Source organism: Bubalus bubalis, chromosome 3 (assembly GCF_019923935.1).
Source record: "Bubalus bubalis isolate 160015118507 breed Murrah chromosome 3, NDDB_SH_1, whole genome shotgun sequence".
NCBI classification, from domain to species: domain Eukaryota; kingdom Metazoa; phylum Chordata; class Mammalia; order Artiodactyla; family Bovidae; genus Bubalus; species Bubalus bubalis.
Window position 1 is genome coordinate 28,990,991 of NC_059159.1, and position 27,040 is coordinate 29,018,030.

Genomic DNA, 27,040 nt, shown 5'->3' on the forward strand with positions numbered 1-27,040 from the left:
TCTGCCATGGGGGCGGGTCTGATCCTTGAGAGGTCGGAGCTGGCCGTGCCTGTGCCCCAGGATATTTTTCCTGGTGGGTGCTGGGTGGCTGATGTGCTTATGATGTTCCTCAGCTGTGACCTTGGGATGGTCGCAGACACCCCTTCTCCCCGCCCAGGGGGACCCGTGGGTGTGAGGCGGGAGCGGGTGGCTGACCTGGGAACATGGGTCCTTCACAGTGACTTTGCCTCCCCTACAGCCACTTCCCCACGGGTGTCCTCGGAGCTGGAGCAGGCGAGGCCGCAGACGAGCGGGGAGGAGGAGCTGCAGCTGCAGCTGGCGCTGGCCATGAGCAGAGAGGTGGCTGAGCAGGTGGGTGCTGGCAGGGACACGCCCCCTGCGGGGAGGGCCCAGGCACAGCCACACGCAGGAAAGGCTTTTCAGGACATTGGTCCTGGGGACGCACCTGTCAGAGGTGCTTTGCAAGATGCTCCCTCTGTATTCTGCACACCCTGTGTGCAGAATACGATCCACAAGGTGGCTGGAGAGCATCTGGACCTGGAAAAGGACAAGACAGAGGCTGGAGGGAGGGCCCAGGAGAGAGGAGAGTGCTAACGTCCAGAGAGGGGCATGTGTTTGGTCTCCCTGTTATGAGCACGTGTCACGTGAAGATGGCGAAGGAGGGGAAGGAGTGGCCCAGAGGACCTTCAGAGGGGTTGGCCCTCTGCTGCTGCTTTCAGCCCTGACTTGCTGTCCTGTGGTTAAAAAGGGCAAAGCAGTGTGGCATGGCTGTGTCACCCTCTTGCTTAGAAGTGCCGTGAGGGACAGGCAGGGGGTCACATGGAGGCAGCCGTCGGTCCCAGAGTGGCTGGTCCCCCTGTGACTGGAGTATCCTGTAAGGTCCACAGTAGCGGACTGCCCCCAGGGCGGCACCTCGGTCCACACGACCTCCCTATGGGTCCCGCCTCACCTCTGGCGGCCCAAGGGAGGTACAGAGAGCTCACAGGGAAAACGGGGCAGATGGACATGCCCATCCAGTGTGGTTCCTTATCCCATCTTAGAGTAAATAAGACACAATGAGTGTATTCACTTACATTTAATCATTATATTATCCATTTGTAAAAGCTCGAGTGGCCCAGTCTTATATATGGTGACTGTGCTTTGAATAAATATAAAATACAATGGACCATTTCTGTTAGAATTCAAAAATAGGAACACACTTGTTTTCTGGAAGCACGGTGGGGGTCAGGGTGGAACGGCCTGTGACGTGTCCCCCTTCCAGTTCCTTTTTGGATTGTTTGTGTTTGTTTTTTTTTTCCCCTCCCGGTTATTTGTGTTTTATGAAGAGACATATTGCCTCCATAATTAGAAAGAAATTTTAAAGTCATTTTCACTTTGAGAAAGAGCATTTTAGAAGTATTCCTCTTCTCCTCTCTGTCTGTGGTGTCTGTGCCCTGGGCTCCCTGGTGGGACTGGAAGTAGGTGGGAGTCACACAGGCGGGAGGGGACCCCGGGCGCATAGAGGGGATGGGAGATACTCGCTGTCCACCTTGTCCTCAGACCCTCTTCTGAAGTGACTGGCGATCCAGCTTTAGTTTCCGGCTGTGGCGGGAAGGCCTAGTTGGGTGGCGATGTTGTGGCCATAACCAGCTTCGAGGTCCATTGTGCTCCACAGGAAGAGCGCCTTAGGCGGGGCGATGACCTCAGGCTGCAGATGGCCCTGGAGGAGAGCCGCCGAGACACGGTTAAAGTTCCAAAAAAGAAAGAGGTGAGTGCTTCACGGGGCTGGGGGGTCACTGTGTGAGACCCTTCCAAGCCCGCCCCCGTGGTGTGACAGCAGGAGCGAGGAGAGGGCGAAGTGCACACTTCTGCCTGGGTGGTGGGCCCCCATGACCCCTCCCCGGCCCCCCACCCCCCAGCCACATGGCTCCAGCCACTGCTTCCTAAGCTGCGCATCACGTGCTCTGAGATCTAAAGGTGACTACTCTGCCCCCGACAACCATCCTGTAGGAAGGCAGAGTCCCCCCAGGGCCAGGGGCTCCATTGGGGCCCCTACCCTGTTACAGTGCTGTGGGCCCTGATGGCAGCCAGGATGGCCATGAGAGTGGGAGGGTGAGCCAGCCCCCGGGAGAGAGGGCCTTGGGTGATGCTGGCCACTGCAGGGCCAGGTATGTCAGCGGACAGCACCTGGAAGGAGGCAAAGCCTGCGTTTTCCCAGGAAACCCTGAGGACCGGTTGACAGAGGGCACGTGGCATGTAGGGTGGAGCCGGGTCTTCACTGGGAAGTGGTGATGTGGGGCAGTGGGAGTCCTGTGGTCCTCTGGGCCCCCGAAGGTCTTCTCTCTGGGAGAACCCTGGGCAGGTGCAGGTGATGGGTGAACATGTGCTGCCAGGCACCAGAGCTCACTTGTCCCCTACCCTGCTCATCTCAGCAGCACGGCTCCCACCCGCAGCAGACCACGCTGTTGGACCTGATGGACGCCCTGCCCAGCGCAGGCCCTGCTGCCCAGAAGGCGGAGCCCTGGGGCCCGTCCACCTCCGCCAGCCAGACCAACCCCTGGGGTGCTCCGGCAGCCCCGGCCAGCACTGCGGACCCCTGGCCGTCGTTCGGTAAAGACCCCTCTGGTACATCTCCCCTGCGTACTTGCTGGATGAGGGAGGGGCTACGGGCACTCTGCTCACCTGGCAGCAGTGGGCTTGGGTCCAGGTGATGGGGTGGGTGTCCAGGCCTCCACACCCGCTGTAACGCCCTCCTGAGGGCGGTGGTTCAGAGCTCCATTTCGTCCTGTTGTGAGGAACTTTGCTTGGGCACATTTCTCTTCTGCTTCCCACGTGCACTGGAAACGGCTTGTCCCTCCCCTGGAACACACATCAACCCTCAGCCTCAGGATCGCACCCGGGTTAAGAAACTGTATTATATGGCATGAAATGTCTGAGTCGAGTTGCTGTGATTAGCTAGAAATTATGACATGCTTAAATGACCGTATTAAAGTAATTCTTCTTACTTGCTATTTAAAGCAATAGCAAATCTGTTTAATAGGCTAAATGAACATTTTAGAGTTCTGTTTAATGCCAGCGTAAAGTGAACTTGTGACAGGTGATTCAGACATGAGTGTGGCACCATCGGTTTCATCTGGGGAGTAACCTTGGGCACATGGGCTTCCTGATCCCTGGGCAGGGCTTGGCTACAGGCTCTGGGACGGTTTCGCAGCCAGCCCGCCACTCTGGGAGCCCCCCCAGGTATACTCAATCCTGCTGCCATGGCTGATCTATGGACATCCTGTCTTGCAACTTTGGATGTATCTTTTGTGCCCATGTCTCTTGGGGCCTTTGTCTCTGCAAACCAGAACCCCATCTTTTGTATTCAGCTCAGTTCCCTAGCAGTTTGCTGAAGTGTACCAAATGCCAGGTTCCGTTCTCCCATGTGGGGCCCAGACAGGCGCAGGGAATGGCCCTGCCCTGGGGTCACACAGCACGTGGCCCTGGTGCTTCTCACTTGGTATGTTTTCAGAGTTCATCCACATGGTAGCACACATTCCTACCTCAGCCCTTTTTAATGGCTGAATAATACTCCATTTTATAGATTAAATCATATTTTGTATAACTATTGAGCAGTAAGAGATGATTGAAACCTAGAAAAATTTTTTTTTTAACAAAGAATGGTTATCTCTGGCTGTGCTGGGTCTTCGTTGCTGTGCACAGGCTCTCAAGTTGGAGCTCGTGGGCTCTGGAGCGCAGGCTCAGTAGTTGTGGTGCTCCGGGCTTAGCTGCTCCATGGCATGTAGGATCTTCCCGGAGCAGGGATCAAACCCAGGTACCTTGCATTCACAGGCGGATTCTTAATCACTGGACCACCAAGAAAGTCCATAACCTTAAATTTTCAAATCAAACCTTAAATGTTGACAGTGAATTTAAAAGATTAAGAGCATGTTTGGAGCTCATCAGAATACAGCTGGGTTGGCCTCATGTGGTTTGTGGCCTCATGTGGTTTGTGGCCTGCCGCTTTGTTCCCTGCTGCTCCTTGCCTGACCCAGGGCCAGCTCCTTGGTTCTCATGCACTTTACTCTGGGCTGTGTGAGGAGGTGGCATGGGGACTGCAGGGCAGGACTGCACCCCGAGTACGTCAAGGAGACAGTCTGATGGGCAGGACACCAGTCATATATGGCCCAGTGCAGACAGGTGGCTCTACGCTTGGGCCAGCTTCATCCAGCAGTGGAGCCAGCGTCCTCGAGAGAGATCCTGCCAAGACTCAGCAGAGAGTGAGAAGACTTTACCAACTCTGTGTTGGCAAACCTGAGGACTTGGATAAAGTGGATAAAGTCACACTCAGCCACACTGGTGGAAGGACACCTGTGAACAGGATAGTCCTAGAGTCACTAAAGGACCTGAGTCAGCCATGCACCTCCCCCTCACCCCCTGATCACCCCACAAGCTTTGCTGGGAGGTCTGACACCCCGCAGGAAACACCTCCCCTTCACACAAACTCCTGTGGACTAGCACAACCTTAATACCAGAACCAGACAGAAGACGCCCAGTGTGAGAACAGACATGTCAGGCCAGGCTCACTTAGGAATATAGATGCAAAAACCCTCAGCAAAGAAGCAATTGCAAAATCAAAATGAGAAAAGCATAAAAATGGTATAGTGCATTATGAAAAGCCTTGTTTGCCAGGACCAAGTCAGGAAATGCACGGTTGTTGTGTAGTTGCTAAGTTATGTGTGACTCTTTGCGACCCCCATGGACTGTAGCCCGCCAGGCTTCTCTGTTTATGGAATTTTCCAGCCAGAATACTGGAATGGGTTGCCATTTCTTTCTCCAGGGAATCTTCCCAACCCAGGGATTGAACTTGCATCTCCTGCAGTGGCAGGCAGATTCCTTACTACTGAGCCACCTGGGAATCCCCAGAAAATGTATTAATGTACCATATTAATAAACCCAAAGAGAAAAATCATGCAGTCATCTTTGTAAAGGCAGAAACAGGTTGACAAAATTTACCAGCTGTTTATTGCAAAAGTCTTAGCAAACTTGAAATAATGCAGAGCTTCTGTAACCTGATCAGCTTCTGAAAGGAGAAAGCCTGTCATGGTAAATGGTGCCATTTAATGGTAAATGTTTAAGAGCAAGACATGGATGCAGCGTGCACCCCTGCCGTGTGTTGGGACGGGTGGTCCTGGCCAGTGCAGCAAGATAGAAAGAAAAGGAACTCGAAGAGCTCCGCCGCCATCCTTTATGAGAGATGGGAGAGAGTACGTAGCTTCCAGGGAGGGGGTTATTGGAATTGAGAGTTATTATTAGAATTACTGTGAGAATAAATAGGATGAATTTGAGTGATTAGAATTGAGTTTAGTAAGATTGCTGGATATGAAAATTACTATGTGAACTTCAGTTGTTTCTCTGCATAACAAAAAGGTAATTAGAAAATGAAGTTTTAGAAACATACCAGTCCCTAGGACTAACTTTTACAAAAGTTGTATAAATCCCTTATGGAAATAAAAACTATAGTAAAAAGTATTACTGAGGCCGCGTGTGGGGATGGAGCTCCTGCATGTCCCGGAAAGCACAAATCAGAGGAAAATCCCGGGGGTCCTGCCCCATCCCTGTTGAGAACTTCTCCATTCTTCAAGTGACTCCTTAAGGAGGGTGAAGGGAAAGTCCGCAAGTGAGAAGATGTTTGTAACTCATGAAGAGAATCAGCAGCCAGATGTGGAAAGAACCCCACCGATGAGCATGATAGGGAAAAGCAACCCCTCAGGAGGCGAACAGAGTCAGCACCTCATGGGGGGCAAGGGGAGTTGTGAGGGGCTCCTGGGGAGCGGCGGCCACACAAGCACACCCGCCTCGCCTTCTCTGTCTCAGAGCGGAACATCGCACAGCAGGAAAGCAGCACAGCTGAGCCTCCCAAATAAAACACGTGAACACAGCCTTGTGGCGTGTCTGCTGGGCACCTGATTCAGGGGCCCCGCACCGCTCGCCTAGGGGAGGTGCTGGCCACTGGGACGGGGCACAGGGGCATGGTGTGGGCACCTGTAATGCTCCGAGGAGGGAGAGCCAGCACATGGGTGCTCTTGGAGTCAGCCCCCTCCCCAAGGACAGTTTCAGGGCATAGAAGTCTGTCTGTCCTTCAGGGAAGGGCCTGTCCAGACCCGCCGAGTGGCTGTGGTGGTGCCCAGGTGTGTGCCCTGTGCTCTCTGAAGCACACGGGTCTGCCAGCAGGCTCTGCGGCCCTCTCCCCCCGGGTGCTCCTACCACCCAGGCTGGCCCTCCCCCTCTCACTCCGGCTGCCCAGCCATTTCACTGGGCATCTTCGAGCCAACCCTACCTCTCCACAGGTGCCAAGCCAGCCGCCTCCGTCGACCCGTGGGGGGCACCCACAGGAGCCGGCACACACTCTGCTCCCAAGGGCTCGGACCCCTGGGCTGCCCCACAGCAGCCAGCCCCCAGCGCTGGGAAAGCCGCTGACCCCTGGGCTGCAGCCTCGGCTGCCAAGCCTGTGTCTTCCTCTGGTGAGACCCCCTTCCTGGCTCCTCTGCTTCAGTCTGAGCACCCCACTCTGCATGGGGAGTCCCTCTCCTGGTCCCCGCCCTGCCCACCTGGTAACCCAAGCCTGTGCTTCACCTCCCTTTCCTCAGCTGGCTCTCCGGTTCTCCCCACAAGGGGCAGAGATGCCTGCCCACCCCGGCCCAGGTGGGCAGTGGAAGGCAGGGAGTGGAGGCCCCCTGCAGTCACCACCACTCTTTCCCCCAGGGTCCTTCGATCTCTTCAGTAATCTGAATGGTACAATTAAAGATGACTTCTCTGAATTTGACAACCTCCGAACTTCAAAAACAGCAGGTACATGAGGTGGTGGTGGTTTCCGCACGGTCCTATGCCCTTGGCCAACCCCGTCTCTGCAGGGATGACAGTCGTGAGCCCAGTGACTCCACACGCTTCCCTCTTGTCTGACTCAGAGCTGGAGTGACTCGGGGCAGCAGTGGATGCCCTTGAGCTTTCTGTCCTGTCGCTGGGCCGCCTCAGCCTCATGCCCTGGGGCTGCCTGCAGAGGCTACTGCCCTGGCTTCCAGCCCCGCATGGCTCCTGCCCCACCTCCATCTGCGTCTTTCCTCCCAGCTCCCCAGAGGTGCCCCCTTTTCTAGACCACTCAGGTCTCTGTATAGGCAGGCATCTTTGACACAGACACACACACACACAGGTATATGCACGCACAGAGACACATGCTCACACACACAAACATATACACATGCATATACATGCGTACATGTGCGCACACACAGACATGCACACACACACAGACATGTACACACACACACAAGTGCGTGTGCAGATGTACACACAGATATATGCACACGCAGACATATATCCACATACATACAAACATGCACACACATACATACACACTTGTGCGCATGCACACTCAGAGATATATGCACACACAAACACACACAAGCAGCTCCTGAACTGCCCACCAGCCGCTGTGCAGGAGGCCTGATACCTCCTCGTGTGCCCCTAGGCTGGGAGGGGTCAGGGTGGCGGGCCGAGGAAGGGGCCGGATGCCCTCTTTACACACGGCACAGGGCTGGGGACAGAGCATCCCCAGAGCCACCCCTCTTGCCAGAGCAACTTTTCTCCTTGCTCTCTCCTCTCGGCTCCCCCTCCCCATTTCCCACTGCCTCCTGTGCCTCCCCCAGCAGCCAGGCTGGGCTGGTTGAAGGTACGGGCAGCCTGGCACCCTGCACCACCCCCAGGCCTTGCACATCGAGGGGCCGGAAGCGCCTTAGAACTGCTGCTTCCTGGGCTCTTTGTCTTGCCACATGAAGAAAGCAGCAAGCTTCCATGTGTCCTCCACAGCCAAAGCACAACCTAATTGTCCATACCTGCTCCCTGCGCCTAGTGAGAAGTCTGAACACGCTTCCCTGGGCCTGCGAAGTGTTTACCCCGACTCCAGAGGAGTTCCACTGTATGAATAGAAAGTTTGGAAACGCTTACGGAAGAAAATGAGAATCATTTCCAATTCTTCCATGTGCTCGTGGCCACCGAGCTTCATTCCAGTACTTTTCCTGAGCTATTACGTACGGCCTTTGTCGTTGGAACTCACAGTGGCGTGAGAGAGTCCAATCCTGCCCCCGTGACTTTTTGGAAAAACAGATTGAAAACATTTTCTCTGAGCATTACAAATCCTTTAGAAATAGCTCTGTAGAATCTCAGCGATGTTACTGAATTTTTCACTTAGGGGAGGACGTTTCAGGCTGACTTCCAGGTTGTGTGTCTCTGTGTGGTATTTCTCGAGACCAGGCTCTTGGACGTGAAGCTGCAGGAACAAGGAGCAAAGGCACCACCATTTCTAGGAACCCACATCCACATTACCTTTTCACATCTTGGCAGAACATCCATGTCCTGCTGGCCTATCTCAGCACACCCTCTATTGGCTGAATTTTTAAAAATCATTTGCTTTCTTATTGTTGAGAGATTCATGTCCTTTGTAAAAACTTAAAAAAATGAAAACATCCAAGAGGTGTAATTTACTCACGCGTAGCCACCAACCCACAATGCTGTTGTCGTGTGTGGAGATGGTGCCGTGCTGTTGGTCCCTGCTTCTCTTGGTTGGTCTCTCTCTCCTCACACCTTCTGTCCCTGGATTCGGGTCTGATGGTGCGAGCCCTGCCCTGTGGCTGCTGGCAGCTCCAGTTTGGGGCTGTTGGGAAAGCTCTGCCATGAACGTCCTATCCTCTGGAGCAGCCGTGCACGTCCCCAGCGAGGCAGCATCTGAGGACATCTGGGTTCTGGATACTGCAGGGTGGGATGCACCTGTCCTGGGCCCCCGCCCTCCAAGCTCACTGGTCCATGTGTGTCCTTATCTTGCAGCCAAGGCAGCCTCTCCGCCGACCCAGAACAGTGGAACCTCCAGCCCTGATCCCTTTGAGTCTCAGCCCCTGACTGTCGCCTCGAGCAAGCCCAGTAGTGCCCGGAAAACCCCAGAGTCCTTCCTGGGCCCCAACGCGGCCCTGGTCAACCTGGACTCACTGGTGACCAGGCCAGCCCCGCCAGCACAGGCCCTCAACCCCTTCCTGGCACCAGGTATGTGGCTTCCTGGGTTCCCCCAGCCGTCCACCCTTTTTGAGAGTGGCCCTGGGGCAGGCCTGTGGGCGCTGACCTCCCCTCCAGCCCTGGATGGACTTTTCCCACAGGCCGTAGGCAGGTGGGGAGCACGCCCTGGAGCACCCGCATCCTGGGCCAGCACTGGTGCCTCTCGGGGCCCTTGTGAGGGCTGGAAAACAGCCCCTCCTCTCAGTTGAGACCACAGAGCAGAAGCTGCCCCTGGCTTGGTGCCCCCAGCCAGGGAGATCCTCTAGCAAGCACGAGTTTGGGACAGTGCTGGGGGCCAGGGGAGCCAGGGTTGGCTGCCCCCACTTTGGGTGAGTGTACCTGGGTCCTCTGCTGAGCCGTGCTCCAGGGACCCTCACTTTGCCCCTGCCCTGGGTTCTGCCTCTACTGCGGCCGGAACTCTGCCCTCTGTCCCAAGCCCATCCTCCCTGCTGGTGGGCTCTCCACCCGCAGGGGCTCCACAAGGCTGCAGGACAGGCCCCAGCCCTTGAGTCGGTGGCCAGGGCCCCATGTCCCGCCCCAGTCCCGAGTCCCAGTGTGCTCACACCCTCAGCTGCGTGAGCCGCTCACCATCCCTGCCACGTGCTCTGTCCCACCAGCCTGGCTGTCTTGCTTCTCCCCGGGTGGGAGGGTCAGATCTACCCTTCAGCCCCAGTCCAGGCAACCCTCTTCCTTAAGGAAGCCCCCGCCCTTCCCTGAGTTTTCCTTGGGCTCTACAAGGACAGGAACGGGTCACATTCCGGGCATCTGGCCTGAGGACTTGGCAGGGCTGAGCTCTCAGAGCCTCGAGCAAAAGTGCAGAACCCCCAGCCATGAGCTCCTGAAGGGATAGGGGTCTGCGTCTCTCCTTGACTGTGGGACTTCTCAGAGATTTCAGGTTAGGGTCCCCAGGTACAGCATGTGGGGACTGCTTTCAGGCTGCGCTGCTCGTCCCGCCTCCCCCGTGGCTCCCCTCTCTCCCCGCACCTGTGGCTGCTGCTGACGGTGCCCAGGGTGCCAGCCTGGAGTAGGCGCTGGGCCCTGTCAGCCTGGCCCATCACTTGGCTCCTCACAGCCTGAGTTTCCTCCTCTGGACATCACGCCCAGAGGCGGGGCTGCCTGGGTGGCCTCCCTGGCATTGTAGTCCAGCCCCGGGGCCCAGGGACGCTGCTGCTCTGCCCACAGCCACTGCCTCTCCCACTCTCTCCCCAGGTGCCGCCACGGCCTCGGCCCCTGTCAACCCCTTCCAGGTGAACCAGCCGCAGCCGCTGACGCTGAACCAGCTGCGGGGGAGCCCAGTGCTAGGGGGCAGTGCGTCCTTTGGTCCTAGCCCAGGCGTGGAGCCTGTGGCTGTGGCCTCCATGACCTCCGCGGCCTCCCACCCAGGCCTGGGGGCCAGCAGCTCCTCCCTGCCTCCTCTGGGCCCTGCTGCGATGAACATGGTGGGCAGCCTGGGTGTACCCCCGTCGGCAACTCAGGCCACCGGCACAACCAACCCATTCCTCCTCTAGTGCCCGGCCAGGACCCGTGCAGAGCATCCGTGCCGAGGACGCCGAGCAGGGACTGTCACTTGTGGAAGGGGTCGGAGAGCAGGGGGATGGGTGTCAGGGCGTCCTGTCCAGCTTCCTAAGCAGAGGGTGTCTCTGTGGTCCCGGGCCTCAGTCTGAGGGGTAAGCAGTGGTAGCAGACAGAGGCATCACACAGCATGCGGGTTCCTGGGCCCGTGTCCTGTGGGGGCCCCCTGACCCAGCCTGGCCACCCCGTTGCCTCCGTGGGGATCTGCCAGCTCTCGGGGGCTTGGCCGAGGCGGCGGCCATGTGAAGTGCCAGTCCAGCCTCAGCCCAGGGTCTCTGGGACACTCTCGCCCGGGACCTGGCCCCCACCCCTAGCCCCAGCGACACCCCGGGCAGCCCCAGGCATGGACCGGATGGAGTGCCGGCACCCTCAGACACTGACTTTTTGGGGACGCAGTTGTGCGTGTTTTACTTTTCTTTGACTCGTGCGTGAGTTCAAAGTGAACGCCACCACCGTGGAACAACTCTTGAATTAAATCCACTAGAGAAGCTTTAAACTAACCCGAGCGTAGCCCTGCCACGTGCTCCATGCTTGTATGCGTTTGCACAGATTTTGTTTAGTACAGTTTCATATTTGAGTTTGCAGAATTATCAAATAGTCTTTTTTTGGCTAATATTTTTATAACGTGGTTCTTATTTAACTGTCTAGTTTTGATAGAATTTACCAGGTCTGGCTAAATTAAGATATTGGCAGTGTCATGTTAGTGGTTTAAATTCTCTTATTTATGGTTTTAACTCTGTAAGAAAATTTAAATACGAAGAGACAAAATGCCTTATGGAAAAACTAAAGCAAATTCTTTATAGGAAAAATATGGGAATTTGATTACACATAAAAGATATTAAAAAAGAAAAACCTACAATAGTAACAAAAAATTGTAGCCTCTAGTTGCCTTTTCCTTTAACTCCCTTTTTTGGTAAATTACCAAACTGACTTTCAGCCTTTTTGGCTAGATCTAAGAGAGAGGCTATTTTTCTTACTGATGTACCAACATAAAAGTTAAAGACAAAATCTAACATATGAATGTGACTCACCAGGTTTTATCAGCTAACTTCTGTGACTGAAGGCATGCACAGTTAACAGAACTTGCGTTTACAGTGGAAACATGGGATGGAACCCTGTCTCTGTGACCTCCCCCTTAGCTCCACCCTCAGGGCAGAGGTGGGGACAGTGCTGGCGGCTTGTTGGGGCAGTGGGGCTCTACTGTGGCTCCTGAGACAGCCCTAGGCTGACGGTCTGCGGCCCAAGCCTGGCTCCCACACACTCACCTGCCCTCCAGACACATGTTGTGATGTAGAAATAACCATCTCTTTCTTTGGAGAGGATCAAAAATCACTCTTACACAGAAAAGATATTAACAAACATGCACTAATCTTACCTCCCTCTCCCCTGCTTCCTTTGCCCCACCCACCACAATTTAAAAAAGTATTAAGTCACAAAGAAGAGACTCACTCCTCCCCAGAGCAGGGACATTGGCCCCGAGTCCCATGTCTGGACAGCTAGCCTGGTGGGCAAGTGAGTCTCCATTTCCACAGTGGACGTCTCGCCTCCGGCACCAAGGGCAGTTAACACCAGGTCCCTCTGCTTGCAGTGCTGGGCACGGGAGGCTGACAGAGCAACCTGGAGAGCTCACTCTGCTCCTCCTTTCGGAGGCCACCTCCAGCCCAGAGACCTGGGCTGGACTGTGGGCTCCTGAGTCATCAGGAAGACCGGACCGGCTCTCCTCTCCCAGCGGCCCAGGGGAGAGCGGGCTTAGGGCAAGATATTCCCCCAGGGAGGGATGGGCTGACGCCTGCACAGGTGGTAGGACCACACTACTGGGTGCTGGGGCCACTCCTCATCAGTTAAGAGCCCTTCCTGACGTGACATGGGCCTCCAAGGCCCAAGCAGCCTCAGCTCCCGCCCCCGATCAGACCCGTCCCCAGGCACCTCTTCCCATTGCCCGTTGCACTGATCATGAAGCCACTGGCACTGCCAGAGTGTGGGATGTGTGCCATCAAGCGCCCTCCTGCCCAGGTGCCATGGTGGGGGTGTCACCCAGCCATTCTCAGTCCAGGGGCAGGTGGCTGGTTTTGAACTCGTATTGATTATTGATACTTATTTACTGTATAAATATAATTTATCATTTGTATCATGATGCGGTTTCTGGCTGTGTCCTTCCCCTGCCTCCACCCTCATCAATCCTGAAACACTGTGAGGGGCCGGCTCAGGAGCCAGTTCCCACCTGGACCCAGCTTGGCCACTGAGCTGGTCCCAATGCCTGTGTGAGCCTGAGCATCAGGGAAGGAGTGGACTGGGGAGCTGGGGAGCTCCTGTACAGTCAAGGTCATGACGAGGGGCTGAGAGAGAGGCCATGTCAGGGAGGGACCGTCCAGGTGGATGGGGATGTGTCAAGGGTGGCTGGAGTCTGGTGGCCATAGGCTGGTCTGACGGCCAGGGGTGTTCTGGAAGCTGGGATGGGGCCACAGGGGATGCGCCTGCGGAGCAGAGGCCAGAGCAGGAGAGGACTCCTCATGCAGACAAGGCCAGCGTCCTGCTGCCTGTTCCAGGGAGCACAATGAGTTGGGGCAGGGAGAGTGGCCCTGAGTAGCATAAACTTCTGGTTTCCGGAGGAACTGGGGGAACATGAGCCGGCAGCTCCCTTCAAATCCTGCCAAGGAGAGAACACTGGGCGAGCCCTGTGACCTGCTCGGAGGGCTCCCCTGAAGCTGCCAGCGGGCGGTCAGGTGGCCTGGCGTTGGCTGAGGGCAAGTGGGTTCTCCCCCTGCAATACCACCCACCTAGGGAGGCTCTCAGCCCGTCCCCTGTCCAAGGGTGGCAGGCATCCATGGAACTGGAGCCACGGAGCATGGTCAGTTTGACACGTGCCAGGCACCGAGCAGGCAGGTTTTAGGGCCGAACGTGTCGAGGTGTGAGGGGCACACAGCTGTGAGCCGTTGAGATCAGTGTTGAGTCCAAGCGCGCGTGCTGGTGGCTGTTCTGTGCAGCGGCCATGGGCAGTGCCCTCTGAGGTGAGGCCCGGGCCCTGCTCCCAGGGGATGTGCTGTGAAAGTCGGCGCAGCCCTAGCCCAGGCTCTGTGAAAAGGTTACACTTTATTATACGATTGTTGGGCAGAGGGCTGTTGCCTTCACCGGGGGAGGCCCTGGGGTGGGCTGGGCCCCGAGACGCCCTGCGTGTCCGGAGGCCCGGTGTCATAGCCCAGCTTCCTCATGTCCTTGGTCACCACGTTGAAGAGGAGAGTGACGAAGCCCTGGGAGCGGACACGGGTCACTGGGGACAGAAGGACAGAGTCAGCCGAGCTGGGTCAGAGACAGATCCAAGCTGCTTTGGGAATCAACAGCCTCCGTGTTCCCTCCTGGAAAGTGGGGGCAACACTGCCCAGCCCACATTCCTCCCTGGGAGAAGGGGCTGCCCCAGGGATGGGGCGATGGAACTGGCAACCCTTCTGAGCTGGGCCCTGCTCCACCCATCTGACTCCTGGGGGCCCACCTGGTCCCTTCCAGGCCCACCCTGCCCAGGGTGAGGGGTGAACCTTTACCTTCCCGGCCTTCCCCCTGAGCCACCACTTTGGGGTCTGTGTACTCGGGCCGCCGTCCCATGAACCAGCTGGGAAGACAGGGGAGCGGGTGAGCAAGGAGCTTGGGGGTCCTGCAGACATGGCATGGGCTCTCCCTTCAGCCCTTTCCCGGGGAAGAGCCTCCCCACACCACCCTCCTCCTCAGCTGGACGCCGTCCACGGGTACGGTCATTGTGGGCAAAAGCAGAGGGAGGGCTAGGGCTGGGAGGGTGCACGGCCTGAACCCAGAGGGCCCCACCCCGGAGTCCAGCAGCCATCCTTGGGGGTGGGCAGAGGGACAAGATCGGGGCTCTCTGCTGTCCTCCTAGTAGAGCGGGACCCTAGACTAGTCACTTCCCGACTCTGGGCCCTAGTGTTCTCAAGTGTCCCGGGGATGTGATCACGGGCCCAACCTGACGGGGCTCTGGCCAAGATGTCTGTGCCCCCTGCCTGGGCAGTGTCCTGCCACCTCGCTCCCAATGGCAGGGAGGTGGTACTGGCCTGGGTCCTTTACACCCCCACAGGCACCAAGGGATGTGGCCGTGGCAGCTCGGGAGGAGCCTCACTGTTTGCGCCTCAGTTTCCCCGTCGGAGGAGCAGGGCTCCACCTGTACCTGCCTCCCAGGCTGCGCTGAGGACCAAGCTGGGGAAGCAGCCCCCCGGGGCTGGCATGTGCCAAGCAGATGCTGCTGTAGGAGCACCAGCGGCTCCTTGGGGCAGGGACATGCCTGAGTCGCCCATGTGGTGGCATCTTGAGGAAACCCTTGAGCATCAGGTTGGAGGGGCTGAGTGATGGCCCCAGGGATACCAGGTCCTGTTGAGAGAACTTAACGTCTTTGGTTTTAAGCCACCACATCTGTGGTAACTGGTCAGTGGCCACAGGAAGCAGTCGCAGGGGAGTGGGTAGGCAGCAGGCTGAGGAAGGGTGCTTGGGAGCAGAGCACCCAGAGAGGGGCTGCGTGGAGGGGCTGCTTGGCCAGCTTCTCAGTGGCCTCCAAGGGCCCTGGCCTGTGGAGGTCTGTCGATTCAGCTGCTGCCCTGGGTTCCATCATCCAAGCTCATACAGTCCAGCCGGGGCAAGAGCGCCCCCTGCCCACCTCCCCCCCGACCCCCCCAGCAAGAAGAGCAGGAGACACCCCTGCTACCACCTGGTCAGCAATGAGGTCTTCCCTAGCCAGAAGCCCCTTCCTCAGGGAGATGGAACACGGGGGCCCAAAGTTCTCCCCCAAGCAGTGTGGACATGGCCAGGATGTGTGGACCCACAAGGCCCTTGACACCCCGCAGCTGCCCCGTGGGTGGTGATGTCACCTCCAGCCGACGCTGGCCCCATCACAGTGGCTTCCGGAGGAGCTCCCAGGGGCAGCAAGCACCCAGCCATGCTCCCCAGGCCTCAGAGCTCAGGAAGCTTCCTCAAGCCAGCAAGGCTCCAGCCACGTTCCCCTCATCCTGCCCGTCCACCCAGCAGCTGAGCTGACTGTTCTCCATCCCTACCCCCGACAGCCAGCCAGGCCCAGCCACCTTCCAGCTCCTGTTCAGATAAGGGAAGGGGCCAGAGGCCTCGGCTGGTCTCGCCCAGACCCGGTGTCCAGCCCCCGCTGGCTGTGCTGCCAAGTCCACCACCTACTCCCTGTGCCTACGACCTTCTCTGGGCTCTGCCACGATGGCCCCACCCTTGGCTCTAAGCCCTGCTCAGATGTCACCTCCTGGCAGAGGCCCCTCATGCAGAGGTGTCCAGCATGACAAGGAGGGGTGGGGGAATGTGACAGCCCTCCTTCCGACCACCGAGGCCAGGATGGGCGCCCTGGGGATGGGGGATAGGCGTCTACTCACCTGGTAAACTTTTGCAGTTTAGATGTAGATTCTGGGACAAACATGGGGATGGTCTTTTTGTGCCTGAAACAAATGTTTTCACAGCTGTGCTGAATCAAGGGAAAGTGCTGGAACTTTCTGAGCCTCCAGTGAGGGACAAGCTGGAGTGCCCAGAGGTCAAAGCTGAGGCCGCCTCCAGGGCCAAGTTCCCAAGAGCCCTGCCTGTTTTCAAGGGCCAGAGGATGTGAGGGTTACAGACACCAACCCCAGCTCAACTGCGCCCTCACAGGGTCTTGCCTTTCCCCAAATGTCCCCCTGTGCTGCCCAGATACCTTTCCTCCAGGAAGCCCATGGCAGCCCCCAGGGTCCCACCCGCTGTGATCAGCCAGCGGGTCCTGTCCCAACACCTCTCGGCTGCCTGCTGTGCCTCCTCCCTCCGCCCCCTCTGACCTAGTCCTATTCCTTAGGTCCCGCCTGGTCCCCCTGTGCCCAGACATCCCGTCTGCACTGTGTCTACATCTGTCACGGGGCTTGATGAGACAGAGCCGCAACTCTCCACCCTGCCCACTAATGGGGGCTGCCGAGGGCAGGGCCCTGAGCTCACATGTGTCTGACACGTCGTCCTCAGGCCAGCAGAACCGCGCACAAAGGCGGCAGCCATGCGGGCTCTCGGGAAGGAAAGAAGGAATGAATGTCTCAACTCCAACCCCTGGGGCCTCTCGAAGCCCAGGACACCGCCCACCCCTGCCTCCTCCTAGATGGGGCTGCGCCCCCACCCCTGCAAGGCCCCATCTACTCCCCACCTCCAGGGGGGTTCCTCTGGATAGGAGCCTGGCAGAGGGTGCCCACCTCCCAAAGCTGCGTGGCCAGCAGCCCAGGGAGCATGGAGGGAGGACCTACCGGCCAGGTGAGAGGGGCACGTGCACCGCCCCGTATCCTCGGACCACATCGTTTCCAAACACGTCCGGCCCGTACACGCTGAGCACGATCTGCGGCCCTTCGAACGACAAGGCAGGGGTCAGCCCATGGGGAATCCTGGGAAGAGCAGGGCAGAGAGCAGGGCCATGGTCCTTGAAGCCCCCAGGTGTGGGGCTGACAGAGAACGGGGTGAATGTGGGGACCTCCCACCCCACACCAGGGGCTTCTGCCACTCAGGATTCAGGAGGCGGGAAGAGGGGGGCAGAGCCTGGCGGCTGTCCAGTACTGGCCGATGCCCCGCCTGGGATGCTGTCTGATTCCAATGTCCACAGACCCAGGAAGTCGGCAGGCATCCAGGTGTGATCGGGTGGGGTCCGGTCCTGGGACCTCCTTTTTTGAGGGGGTGTCAGACTCAGGCCAGCAGGGTGGGTCCTGAGAGGGGTGGTGTCCAGTCCAGTCCAGGAGGACAGAGGGGAAGCAGAGGCCTGCACGCCCTTCCTCTGGAATCCTAACTGGAATCCTAACAGTTCCCAGTGTTCCCGGTGGGCAGTCCTGCCCCCTGGAGGCCCAGAAGAGAACTCCCTCCACTCTGGGCCCCTCGGGTGGAGGCAGGAGGTGGCGCGTGGCCAACCCACATGAAGTGCTCCTGGGGCGGGGAGGGCCGTTCAGAGATTGTCACTGCTTTTCCTAAGGTTTCACCACCAAAGCAAGTGTTCCTAGCCTGGTCCTTTGGTTCTGCCTGTGTTCTGAACTTTGTACCATGGGAATAGAACAGTGCATAGATTTCTTTCAGCTTCTTAGACTCAGTGTTCACGGGATGCAACCAAACCATGTCACCTACAGGGTCTGCTCAACTTGGTCCCATCTAGCATGTTTGTGGGGTGCACAGTCAAGCAGGGGCTCAGCACATGTCCCCCCAGCTGCTTCCCAGGGGCGCAGCACCCACTCCAGCCTTGTTCCCTGAGCCAGCGCTTGACACCCTTCATGACAACTTGGCATCCTCAAGCTTCCTGATTGGGCTGTTCTGGTGCCTGCATTGTGGCCACTCACTTTTTTCTTATATGATTGTATTTAATTTTGACTGTGCTGGGTCTTCATCACTGTGTTAGCTTTTCTCTAGTTGTGGTGAGCAAGGGCTATTCTTTGTTGTGATGTGCGGGTCTTCACTGCGGTGGCTTCTCTTATTGTGGAGCACAGGCTTTAGAAGTTGTGGTTTTGGGCTCAGTAGTTGTGGTGCAGCATGTGGGATCTTCCCGGACTAGGGATCGAACCTGTGTCTCCTGCACTGGCAGGTGGAGTCTCTACTACTGAGCCACCAGGGAAGCCCCTCACTTTAGCTTTAATTTGCATTTTCCTTAATTGTAACTGTTCTTCCTAAAATAAACCTGAGGCCTTGTCCTGTTTATTGGTCACTCAGACCACTCTCAAGTCCCCTTTCCCCTCCTGCGCTGCCCCTTGTCATGAACCAGCTGTCTGCACAGGTTCAGTTCTGCCTGGGGCTCCGTATGGATCTGTCTGTCCCGGTGCCCTCCTCACTGTGCTGTATAATTACAGCTTAGTATCTGGCCGGCAAAAGTCTCGACGGGCATCTCCATCATCTCTGCCAGAATCGGCAAATGCTCCCGGGGGGAGCGGGGGCGGGGCCTCTCTGGAGCGCTGCTTTGCTCCTGGAGCTCAGCAGCTAAATAAAGTTCCATGCTCTGCTGCCTGTCTGATGCCTTCATGTAGTTGTTTTCTGGTTTTGCTTTTAAGTACTCTATTCACCTGTCCTCGGCAGCAGGAGACTGGTACGTTACCTAATGCTGTCTTCCAGGGAGCCAATTAGAGTTTCTTATTCATGGACAGCAGGACGGCCGTCCTGCCCAGGAGGGTCACTGGGCAGCCTCTGCTCTAGACCTGCAACCCCAGACCCTCCACACCCGCTAAGCCTGGGCGCCGGCTGCACGCAGCGTGAAGGCCTGGACTGTGAAATCAGATCCGTGCTCAGCTACTCAAGGTGAAGCTGAAGGCAAATGATGCCACTGTTTTGAGTCTTGGTTTCCTAAACAGGAGAAGAGGTGGAGAGAAGCCTGCCTTCAAGATGGTATCTCACAGCTCAGCCAAGTCCACGTTTGGAGAGCACACACAGCTCTGTGGAGCGAGCCAGGCTTTGCACGCAGCTAGCACTCATGAGTGACTTCACTTTCACTTTTCACTTTCATGCATTAGAGAAGGAAATGGCAACCCACTCCAGTGTTCTTGTCTGGAGAATCCCAGGGACGGGGGAGCCTAGTGGGCTGCCGCCATCTATGGGGTCGCACAGAGTCGGACACAACTGAAGCGACTTAGCAGCAGCAGCACTCATTAAGTGAGAGTGATCACAGACGACCAGATACAGTGGACAACAAACCCTGCAGACACTAGCAAGGAGAACTTTGGGAGGTCAGAGGTAGGACGAGGGCTGGGTGCCCATGGCAGAGAGAAGGGCCTACCCCTGGCTCAGGGCAGGGTCTTGGAGGAGGAGCGGGGGGCTCAGGACTGGCGGGAGCACAGCGGTGATGGATGGGGGAGAGCCGTTGAGGGGCCAGACTGCTGAGCCCCAGACACCAGGCTCTGCCCTTTGCAGGCAGTCGCTGCTCAAGGTTTCAGGCTGGGCTTCACCGACTTCCTCAGAACCTTGGAAAGGTCAAGTGCACACAAATAAGTGGGAAGGAGGGGAAAACAGCCAGGTGTCTGAGAGCACCTGACAAGGCTGGTAGAGGGCCCCAGGGATGAGCAGGACGAGGCCTGCAGACTCACAGCCGTAGGGGTTGGTGCTCTTAAAGGTGACGTCGATGGGGAAGTTCCACACCAGCACCCGCCTCGCATCTTGGCTCTTGGAGGTGATCTGTGAGATGCCTTCCTCCAGCCCCTGCGAGGACAATGACAGTGACGGCCAGTATCCCAGCTCCAGGCTGCCATGTCCTCCCACCCCACCCCCGAGGTGACAGCTGAGAGCTGTTTTCATCACCATCTTCTGCCGAACAGAGGGACCTAAGACGTGACAGAGCGGCTCCCAGGTCTTTGAGGGTTTCTATCCATTAGGGCCTGAAACCTTGAGGCCCCTCCCCTCTCCTGGTGCCCAAGCTCCACCTGCACCTCCTGCAGAGGAGGGGACGGTCCAGCAGGCTGTTGCCCTCTCCCTTGTCGTTCTGCCTGGCTAGTTTATTCTACAGCCTTCTACTTGGCCCATCCTCCTGCTTCCTTCAGCTCTACGCTCAGTTACTGTCTTAAGGAGGCCTTTTCTGGCCTCTCATCCCTCCCCTTCCTGCCTTCACTTTCCCCTCAGCACCGCTACTAGCCAACAGCCTGGAGCGTTTACTGCCCCGAGTCTGTCTCCCTCTCAGGCAAGTGGCCCCAGCAAAGCTGAGCTGGTCTGGCTTTGTTCGCTGCAGGGCAGGGCCCAGGAGCGACCATAGCCTTAGGGGTGGATCAGGGATCTCTGCATTCTCTGCCCCGGCCTCACTGGGAACAAACTCACATGTGTGCCACCGGTGAACTCTTAACTGGTTCTAAACCGGGAGGGGAAAGGGTGCAATGGAGCCTTCAGAAACCCCTCCAGTCACAAAAGCTGTGAGTCTGGGGGTCCAGCTTACCGCTGTGGGGGCCCAGTCCTGGCCATACACGAAACAGTACTTGCAGTAGAGGTCGTCGTACTCAGGAAACTGTGGAAATAAGCACACACAGCTTCTGCTCACAGGGACTCATGCTGTGACCACCTGTTAGCCAGGAAGGTACAGCCACCAGCAACTCTGAACATGAGGCACCTGGCGGGCAGGGCTGAGAGAGCAGGGTGCGTGGATATGGAGTTCATTGGAGGGTCTGGTCTCAAGATGTGGGATAGTCCAGGGCCCCTGCTGCCCCCAGGCTTTTGCTCAGGCTCTGACATCTGTATGACATGCCCTTCTCATTCCTTCACCTGGAGGAGTACTGGTCACCCTTCAAAACTGACACTTCGGGGAGCCTGCCATGACTTCCAGGTTGTTGGAGCCACATCCCAGCTTCCACAGCCCCTGGTGCTCCATCACAGCACTGACCATGTTTATTTCTCTCAACTCCATTAGACTGTGAACAAGGGACAGGTATGTGGGCCTTCTGTGTCCCTAGCACCTGGCACAGGGTGGGCACAGGAGGGTCTAAGGAATGGTGCCGAAGTGAAAGGTCTAGAAGTCAGGAGCTCCCAGGATACAGGGCTTGGTGGGAGCTGAGGGCCTGCAGAGCGGCCCAAGCAGAGAGGGGGAAGAGTGGGGATGAGGGGCTGCTGAGAACACAGGCACATGTGACCCAGCCCAGCTGAGGCCCCTGCTGGGATAAAGCAGAAGAGGGGAAGCTGGGCTTAGGCACCAGGCCAAGGAGGAGGTGGACAGGGTGGGAGCGTGGGGCAGCGACCCTGATGAAACAGGAAGGCGGGAGATGCCCACTAAGAGACCCCACGGGGCTTTACCTAGACCACCTTGGTTAGTACTCACAATATAATCATAAGATTTTAAAAACAGCCTGGAAAGGCAAGTCCAGCAAAGCTTTGACATCAGACCAGGTTTGAAATTCGTTTTGCCACTTCCTTTGGGCAACTTCCCATCTGTAAAATGGGGGTGCAAGTTATACCTACTTCAAAGGGTGGTTGTGAGCACTGGCTGAGCGGGGCTGGGCATGAAGACTGGCATATATCCTGTCTTACAGTAGTAACAAACGGTTCTTAGGACATGCAGGGGACTGGAAAGCACTGTCCCCTTCCGTCGGACAGACACACCCTCCGGGTCAGGACAGCTGCCACCATCGCTGTGTCAGACCAACCCGCGCCAGAGGAGCTGAGGGTCGCTGGGTGGATGGAGGCCCCTGCCCGAATCTTCACGCGGGCTCGGCCAACTGTGGCCTCGGCCTGCTCAACCCTCCAGGCCTGTTTCCCCACCGCACTTCGTGGAGGAGGGTCCGCGCGATCTCTCGCCAAGCCTGTCACGCTGGCTCCCTCCCCCGAGGTTCGACCCTGGACAACTCACGGCCGCTCACCTGGGCGCTCTCCACCTGCCCGTTGACCATGAGCAGGAACACGCTGGGGCCCGCGGCCGCCATAGCCGGGCCGCGCGGTTACTAGGAGGCGCCGGGTTGCCCTGGAGACGACGGCGTGGCGCAAGGGACAAGTTTCAGGGAAGCGGGAGCTTCGGGAAAGCGCGCACAAGGCGGCGGCGCGCAGGCGCAGTCGGAGCGGCGCGTTGCGGTGGGAGGAGGGGCTCAGCCGTCCGGTCAGTCTGAGGGGCGGTCGGCGCGAGGAACCTCACGCGAGTGTAGCTGGTGGTGTAGGACCCAGGCCATCGCCCGGGAATGTGTGTCCGTTCTGACCACCGCGCTGCCAGCTGGAGTGTGTGACTGGAGCCCGAGGCCGCCGAGGGGCGGGGTCCGGCCGCGCTTCCGAGAGTCCCCGTGGGGCCAGCAGCTCCCTGCCTCGGGTCGACAGATTCTCCCTCGTGCCTTTGAGACCCTCGCCTCCCAAAAGTTTGTTAGACAAACCGAGAAGGGACCTGTAAGGTCCTTAAGCCCAAGACGGCAGGTCTCCGCGTGACGCGGGAAAACGGGCCTCTGAGGGGCCGCCCCAGCACCTTGCCGGTGGGGAGGGCCGAGCCCGCGGGGCTCTGCCGCCCGCCTGCTCTCAGCGCTCACCACTGTTCGCTTTTGCACATTGATTACTGTGACAGCTCCAGCCAGTGCCGCCTCTCCCCCCAGCCCTACGCCACGAACACCAGGGCTGTGCCAGCCCCGTGTCCCGGTTGCCTGAGCACTGGTGGCAGCTTGTGGAGTGGATGGATAATTGAAGACGTCTGCTGCTGCTAAGTCGCTTCAGTCGTGTCCGACTCTGCGACCCCATAGACGGCAGCCCACTAGGCTCCCCCGTCCCTGGGAATCTCCAGGCAAGAACACTGGAGTGGGTTGCCATTTCCTTCTCCAATGCATGAAAGTGAAAAGTGAAAGTGAAGTTGCTCAGTCGTGTCCAACTCTTAGCGACCCCATGGACTGCTGCCTACCAGGCTCCTCCGTCCACTGAATTTTCCAGGCAAGAGTACTGGAGTGTGAATACGTCTCCATTGCGCAATATCAAAGCTATGGTTTTTCCAGTAGTCATGCATGGAGGATGTGAGAGTTGGACCATAAAGAAGGCTGAGTGCTAAAGAATTGATGCTGTCGAACTGTGGTCTTGGAGAAGACTCTTGAGAGTCCCTTGGACAACAAAGAGATCCAACTAGTCCATCCTAAAGGAAATTAGTCCTGAATATTCATTGGAAGGAATGATGCTGAAACTGAAACTCTGATACTTTGACCACCTGATGTGAAGAACTGACTCATTGGAAAAGACCCTGATGCTGAGAAAGACTGAAGGCGGGGGAAGAAGGGGACGACACAGGATGAGATGGTTAGATGGCATCACTGACTCAATGGACATGAGTGTGGTGGACAGGAATTGGTGGTGATGCACAGGGAGGCCTGGCCTGCTGCAGTCCATGGGGTCACAAAGAGCTGGACACGACTGAGCGACTGAACAACAGGCGTTGTGCAAAAGAGGAAGCAGATTCAGATGCAAGGTGACTGGGACTCAGTCAGAGCTTTAGGTACAGAGCTGAGTGAGGACTCCATCAGCTTGGGACCCTTGCTGCTGCTTCCCTTCCTGGGCTTGGGCCAGCGCCAAGGGCGTTTCTTGACCAAGGTATCAAAGGTGGCGTTAGAAACCTTATCTGGGATCCAGAGAATGAAGGGATGGACAGGTGTGTAGACATCAGGGAGGCCGTGCCCTCAGTAGGGTGCCCAGGTCATCACACCCTACAGCAGCCAGCTGCTGGCTCGGTAGCAGACCAGGGGTTGTCCCAGGAGACATCTGTGTGGGAAAGGGAAGGAGAGGTCACAGCCAGCCCGGGTCCACTGACCGTCCCCCCACCCCCACCCCCCGCCAGGTAAGCAAAGATACTTGACAGCGGACGGGACAGCCAGTGTTCACACCTCTGATAAGAGAGGCTGAGGCTGGGGAGCCTGATGGGTGGGCCGGGGGCTCGGGTGAGAGTCTGCCTCCCCAAGGCCTTGGCCATGTCCCCCACACACACCCCCCCATCCCTTTCCAGTTAAGATGCTTCTCCACAGATGATACCACTCTCGTCTAACACTTTCCAGTGGCTTTTGAGGCTCGGTGTTACACAAATCAGTTTTCAACAAAATGCTTGCTGTTATCAAATAATCATGGGCTCCCTAGAGTTGCAAACCTGGCTGTGTCCAAGGCTGCCCCACATTTGCAGAGAACCTGGACAGGGAGGCTCCTGGGGGCGGGGAAGAATCTCTGGGGTGTCCATTAGGGGTGCAGATCAGTAGTCCCCTGGAAGGTAGGAGATGACCAGGCCTAGTGGCTTTAGGAGGAACTGCGGGGCTGGTGGGGCCCGACTGGAGTCCTCACCGTGAGATGGGGTGGGCTGGTATGGGGTCTGGTGCATCAGGAGCCCTTGGGCAGGCGGGTCTTCAGGTCAGGACAGTCAGAGGGAGGAGGAGGGGGTCTTTGCAGGTGCTGGTGTGCAGTGGCCTAGGCAGGATGCTGTGCAGTTTTCGGGGCAGGATGTAGGGGTCTGCACAGGGAGGGGAGCCAACCCTCAGCAGGTTGGCACCAACCTGGCCTCAAAACTTTCCACCCTTCCTGGACTTCCAGTCCTCCCTGTCCTCTCTCTGGACCCTTAGCCCCTCTCAGTGTAGCTTCTTCCTCCGTTGTACTCTCACGGTCCCCTCAGGGCCAGGCCCACTGAGACTGGGGACACACTGTGGCCCAAGGGAGGGGGCTGGGAGAGTGCCCAGTGTTGCCCTGAGGGCTGGCTGGGGCTGGAAGCTGGCCCCGGCATAGCGGGCACCAATGCCTGATGCCCGTATCTGCGTGCCAGCCAGCAGCAGTCAGAGCTGGGCTGTTCTCAGGGTCAGAGATTGAGGACTTCTGCTCTGTGGCACCCCAGCTCCGCCCTGGCCGATTGCCCAGCCCAGCCCAGCATCTCCCCCGACGCTTCCACCCTGGACTTCTGTTCCTGTCCCTCCTGAAGTCAGGCTCAAACCCCTGGGCCCAACACAGCCACGACATGAACAAAGGTTTGGGCCCAGTGGCTGGAGGGACAGGCTGCGTAGCACTGAGAAATGGTGGGTTTGCCAGCCAGGCCAGGGCCAGGCCACCAGACCCAAAGGTCCTGGACCCTCCTGGGGACAGGAGCAGTTCCTCCACACTGGACTGGCTCTCACAACTTTCCAGTGCCAGTCCGTCTCGGCTCTGGGTCACGCTGAAGGGGGACTGAGGCCAGCTGTGGAGAGTGGAAGTGAAGCATCTGGGAACCCACTTCAGGCCCCCCATCCCCGAGCCCCTCTCCACCACCTTCCCTGGCCCTGGCAACCTCCTGCCAAAGCAGTCGGCACCTGTGAGCACCCACTCTTGGGAGATGAGGGCCCCCTCTCTGTGGTACCAGAAGGATGCTGGCCTGCCAAGGCCACTTGGCTAGGCCCTTCCTGTTGTGGGCATCTGCTGGTCTGGGCCCTGCCCCAAGGATGAGACATCTCAGCTGAGTTCTGGGTCCCGGGGTCTCAGCGTCTGCTCTCTGTCTCTAGTTGATGTTTATCCCCTCTCTGCGTCCCCTGATCCCTTGATCACAGTCTGCCCCGGCAGATTCCCTGCATCTCCTGCCCAGAAGCTCATTATACTTGTGTGTACAGCTCTGCTTGCATTTCTTTCCAGACAAGGAGCACACTCCTAACTAATGCGCTGGGCTCCTGGCCGCCTGGGCCTATTAGCTTGGTTCACACTCGGGCAGGCATCCTGCCCAGTGCCTGGCACGTCTCTATCTTGTACAGCTTTCCTGTTATTTGAACCCATGTCTGGGCTACGAGTCAGGAGAACCTGGACTCTTGGCCTTTGAGGGGTTGGTTCCTCCCCGCAGCAGCCCCCTTCCTGCCTGCAGCTCCTCACTAAACAGCAGCAGCAGCAGCCTCATCTGTAAATCAGACTGTCTCTGCTGGGTCTGGCCTTCCCTCACCCCCACACCGCCCCCATCAGCCCAGGACATTTAACCTCTCCAGCAACCCCTCCCTACCACCATCCTAAGACCCACGTCCTGGACAAAGGGGAACTGGCCTGGGGAAGAGGAAGCGCCAGGCAGGGCCTGCCCCAGGGTGCACGGCCTCAGGCAAGCGTCCCACTCACAGACCTTGGCCCCTGCTGGGGCGGGGGGCTGGGGATCCCTAGACCTGCCATCTCAGGTGAGAGGCAGAGGCCAGCAGTGACATCAGCACCCACAGACCTCCTCCTCTCCCCTCCCTAGGCCCCACAAACTCTGCAGCACCCACGACACTTGACTCCATGAGAACACTGCTGCTCCTTTTTTACATGGAGGGGCCTTCCCAGGATCTCGGGGAGCCTTGCAGCAATTTGAATCAGGGTCTCTGGGCCCCCAGGTCCCCAAGGTCATTCCTGTGACAACCCTCATAGACCTTCCTTCCCAGCCCAACTCTCAGCTCTCTGGCAGAGTGTGTGTCAGCTCCCTGTGGGATGGGCCACAGGCCAGGCCTGCAGCTGTGTGTCACCAGGGACAAAGCCCAGGTCCCCTGGCCTGTTGGGTCCCTCAGCACCCCCTGCTGCTGCCCATCTCCCCCTCCTCTCAACCTCGCGGTACTGGGTGCCTGCACACACATACCACCTTCTTTAAAATTACACATACTTGGTTTTCATTGAGGTAGAAATCACATAACCTCAAACCAACCCCTTTTAAAGGCTTAATTCAGTGCATTGCAGGTCTCTGTACATGCTGTTCCTTCTACCCTTTCCATCTGACCTTCCTTTTGAGCGTCAAGCTCTAGACAACTGTCCTGTCCTCCAGACAAGCCTTCATTGGGCAGGGGCCTTTTCCACCATAGAGGGGTTATGGTCTGATCAGGCTCCTGGACCACATTCAACTGCCCAAGCACCCACTTGTTGAGTGAACTCATGAGTAAGTGAACAAGTGGGCAGAGAAGAGGGACCTCCAGGAGGGACCTTAGAACGCTGAAGGCCAGGGCCGAACCCTTAGGTTCTATCCAGAGGGCGGTTCAGAGTCAGGGGACTCAGGGACCCCAGC

General features: G+C 57.7%; 2 protein-coding genes across 18 annotated transcripts in view; one reads left to right on the top strand and one right to left on the bottom strand.

Annotated features, from left to right (window-relative positions):
• Positions 1–12,766, top strand: part of EPN2 (epsin 2) — a 52,628-nt gene extending 39,862 nt beyond the window's left edge. For 4 of the 9 annotated variants that reach the window (XM_025280463.3, XM_025280469.3, XM_044939161.2 and 1 more), the window contains 7 exons: positions 239–351; positions 1,655–1,747; positions 2,412–2,604; positions 6,309–6,482; positions 6,724–6,810; positions 8,839–9,051; positions 10,270–12,766. In XM_025280463.3, coding sequence (XP_025136248.3) covers positions 239–351; positions 1,655–1,747; positions 2,412–2,604; positions 6,309–6,482; positions 6,724–6,810; positions 8,839–9,051; positions 10,270–10,568 — 1,172 coding nt within the window. In that variant the 3' untranslated portion in view covers positions 10,569–12,766. The remainder of the gene's footprint in view (positions 1–238; positions 352–1,654; positions 1,748–2,411; positions 2,605–6,308; positions 6,483–6,723; positions 6,811–8,838; positions 9,052–10,269) is intronic. The other 5 variants (XM_006048831.4, XM_006048834.4, XM_006048828.4 and 2 more) reach the window with 4 other exon arrangements.
• A 937-nt stretch (positions 12,767–13,703) lies between these two features.
• On the bottom strand, positions 13,704–22,096 carry B9D1 (B9 domain containing 1). 9 transcript variants are annotated; one of them, XM_025280473.3, is made up of 9 exons: positions 21,939–22,096; positions 20,528–20,596; positions 19,692–19,803; positions 19,385–19,568; positions 16,896–16,992; positions 16,600–16,663; positions 16,017–16,079; positions 14,169–14,236; positions 13,704–13,900 (listed from the first exon to the last, which is right to left on the bottom strand). In XM_025280473.3, exons 1-9 carry the CDS (start codon positions 21,999–22,001, stop codon positions 13,898–13,900), a joined length of 723 nt encoding a protein of 240 aa, XP_025136258.2. In that variant the 5' UTR covers positions 22,002–22,096; the 3' UTR covers positions 13,704–13,897. The 9 variants fall into 9 exon arrangements, 7 of the variants coding, with proteins under 7 accessions (XP_025136258.2, XP_025136257.3, XP_006048900.2 ...); XR_003107872.3 differs by having other exon boundaries at positions 13,829–13,900; positions 16,896–17,030; XM_025280472.3 differs by lacking the exon at positions 14,169–14,236.
• Between the last annotated feature and the right edge of the window lie 4,944 nt (positions 22,097–27,040).

Bases quoted from the DNA above. Each gene is read 5' to 3' on its own strand.
- B9D1 (XM_006048835.4), bottom strand. From the start codon at position 22,001: ATGGCGGCCGCGGGCCCCAGCGTGTTCCTGCTCATGGTCAACGGGCAG. The intron at 19,569-19,691 runs GTGAGTCTGCAG...GACCTTTCCAAG, and splicing joins GAGCACCAACCCCTACGGCT to GTTCTGAGGAAGTCGGTGAA. The intron at 13,901-14,168 runs GTAAAGGTTCAC...TTCTGTCCCCAG, and splicing joins TCAGGGGGAAGGCCGGGAAG to TGACCCGTGTCCGCTCCCAG.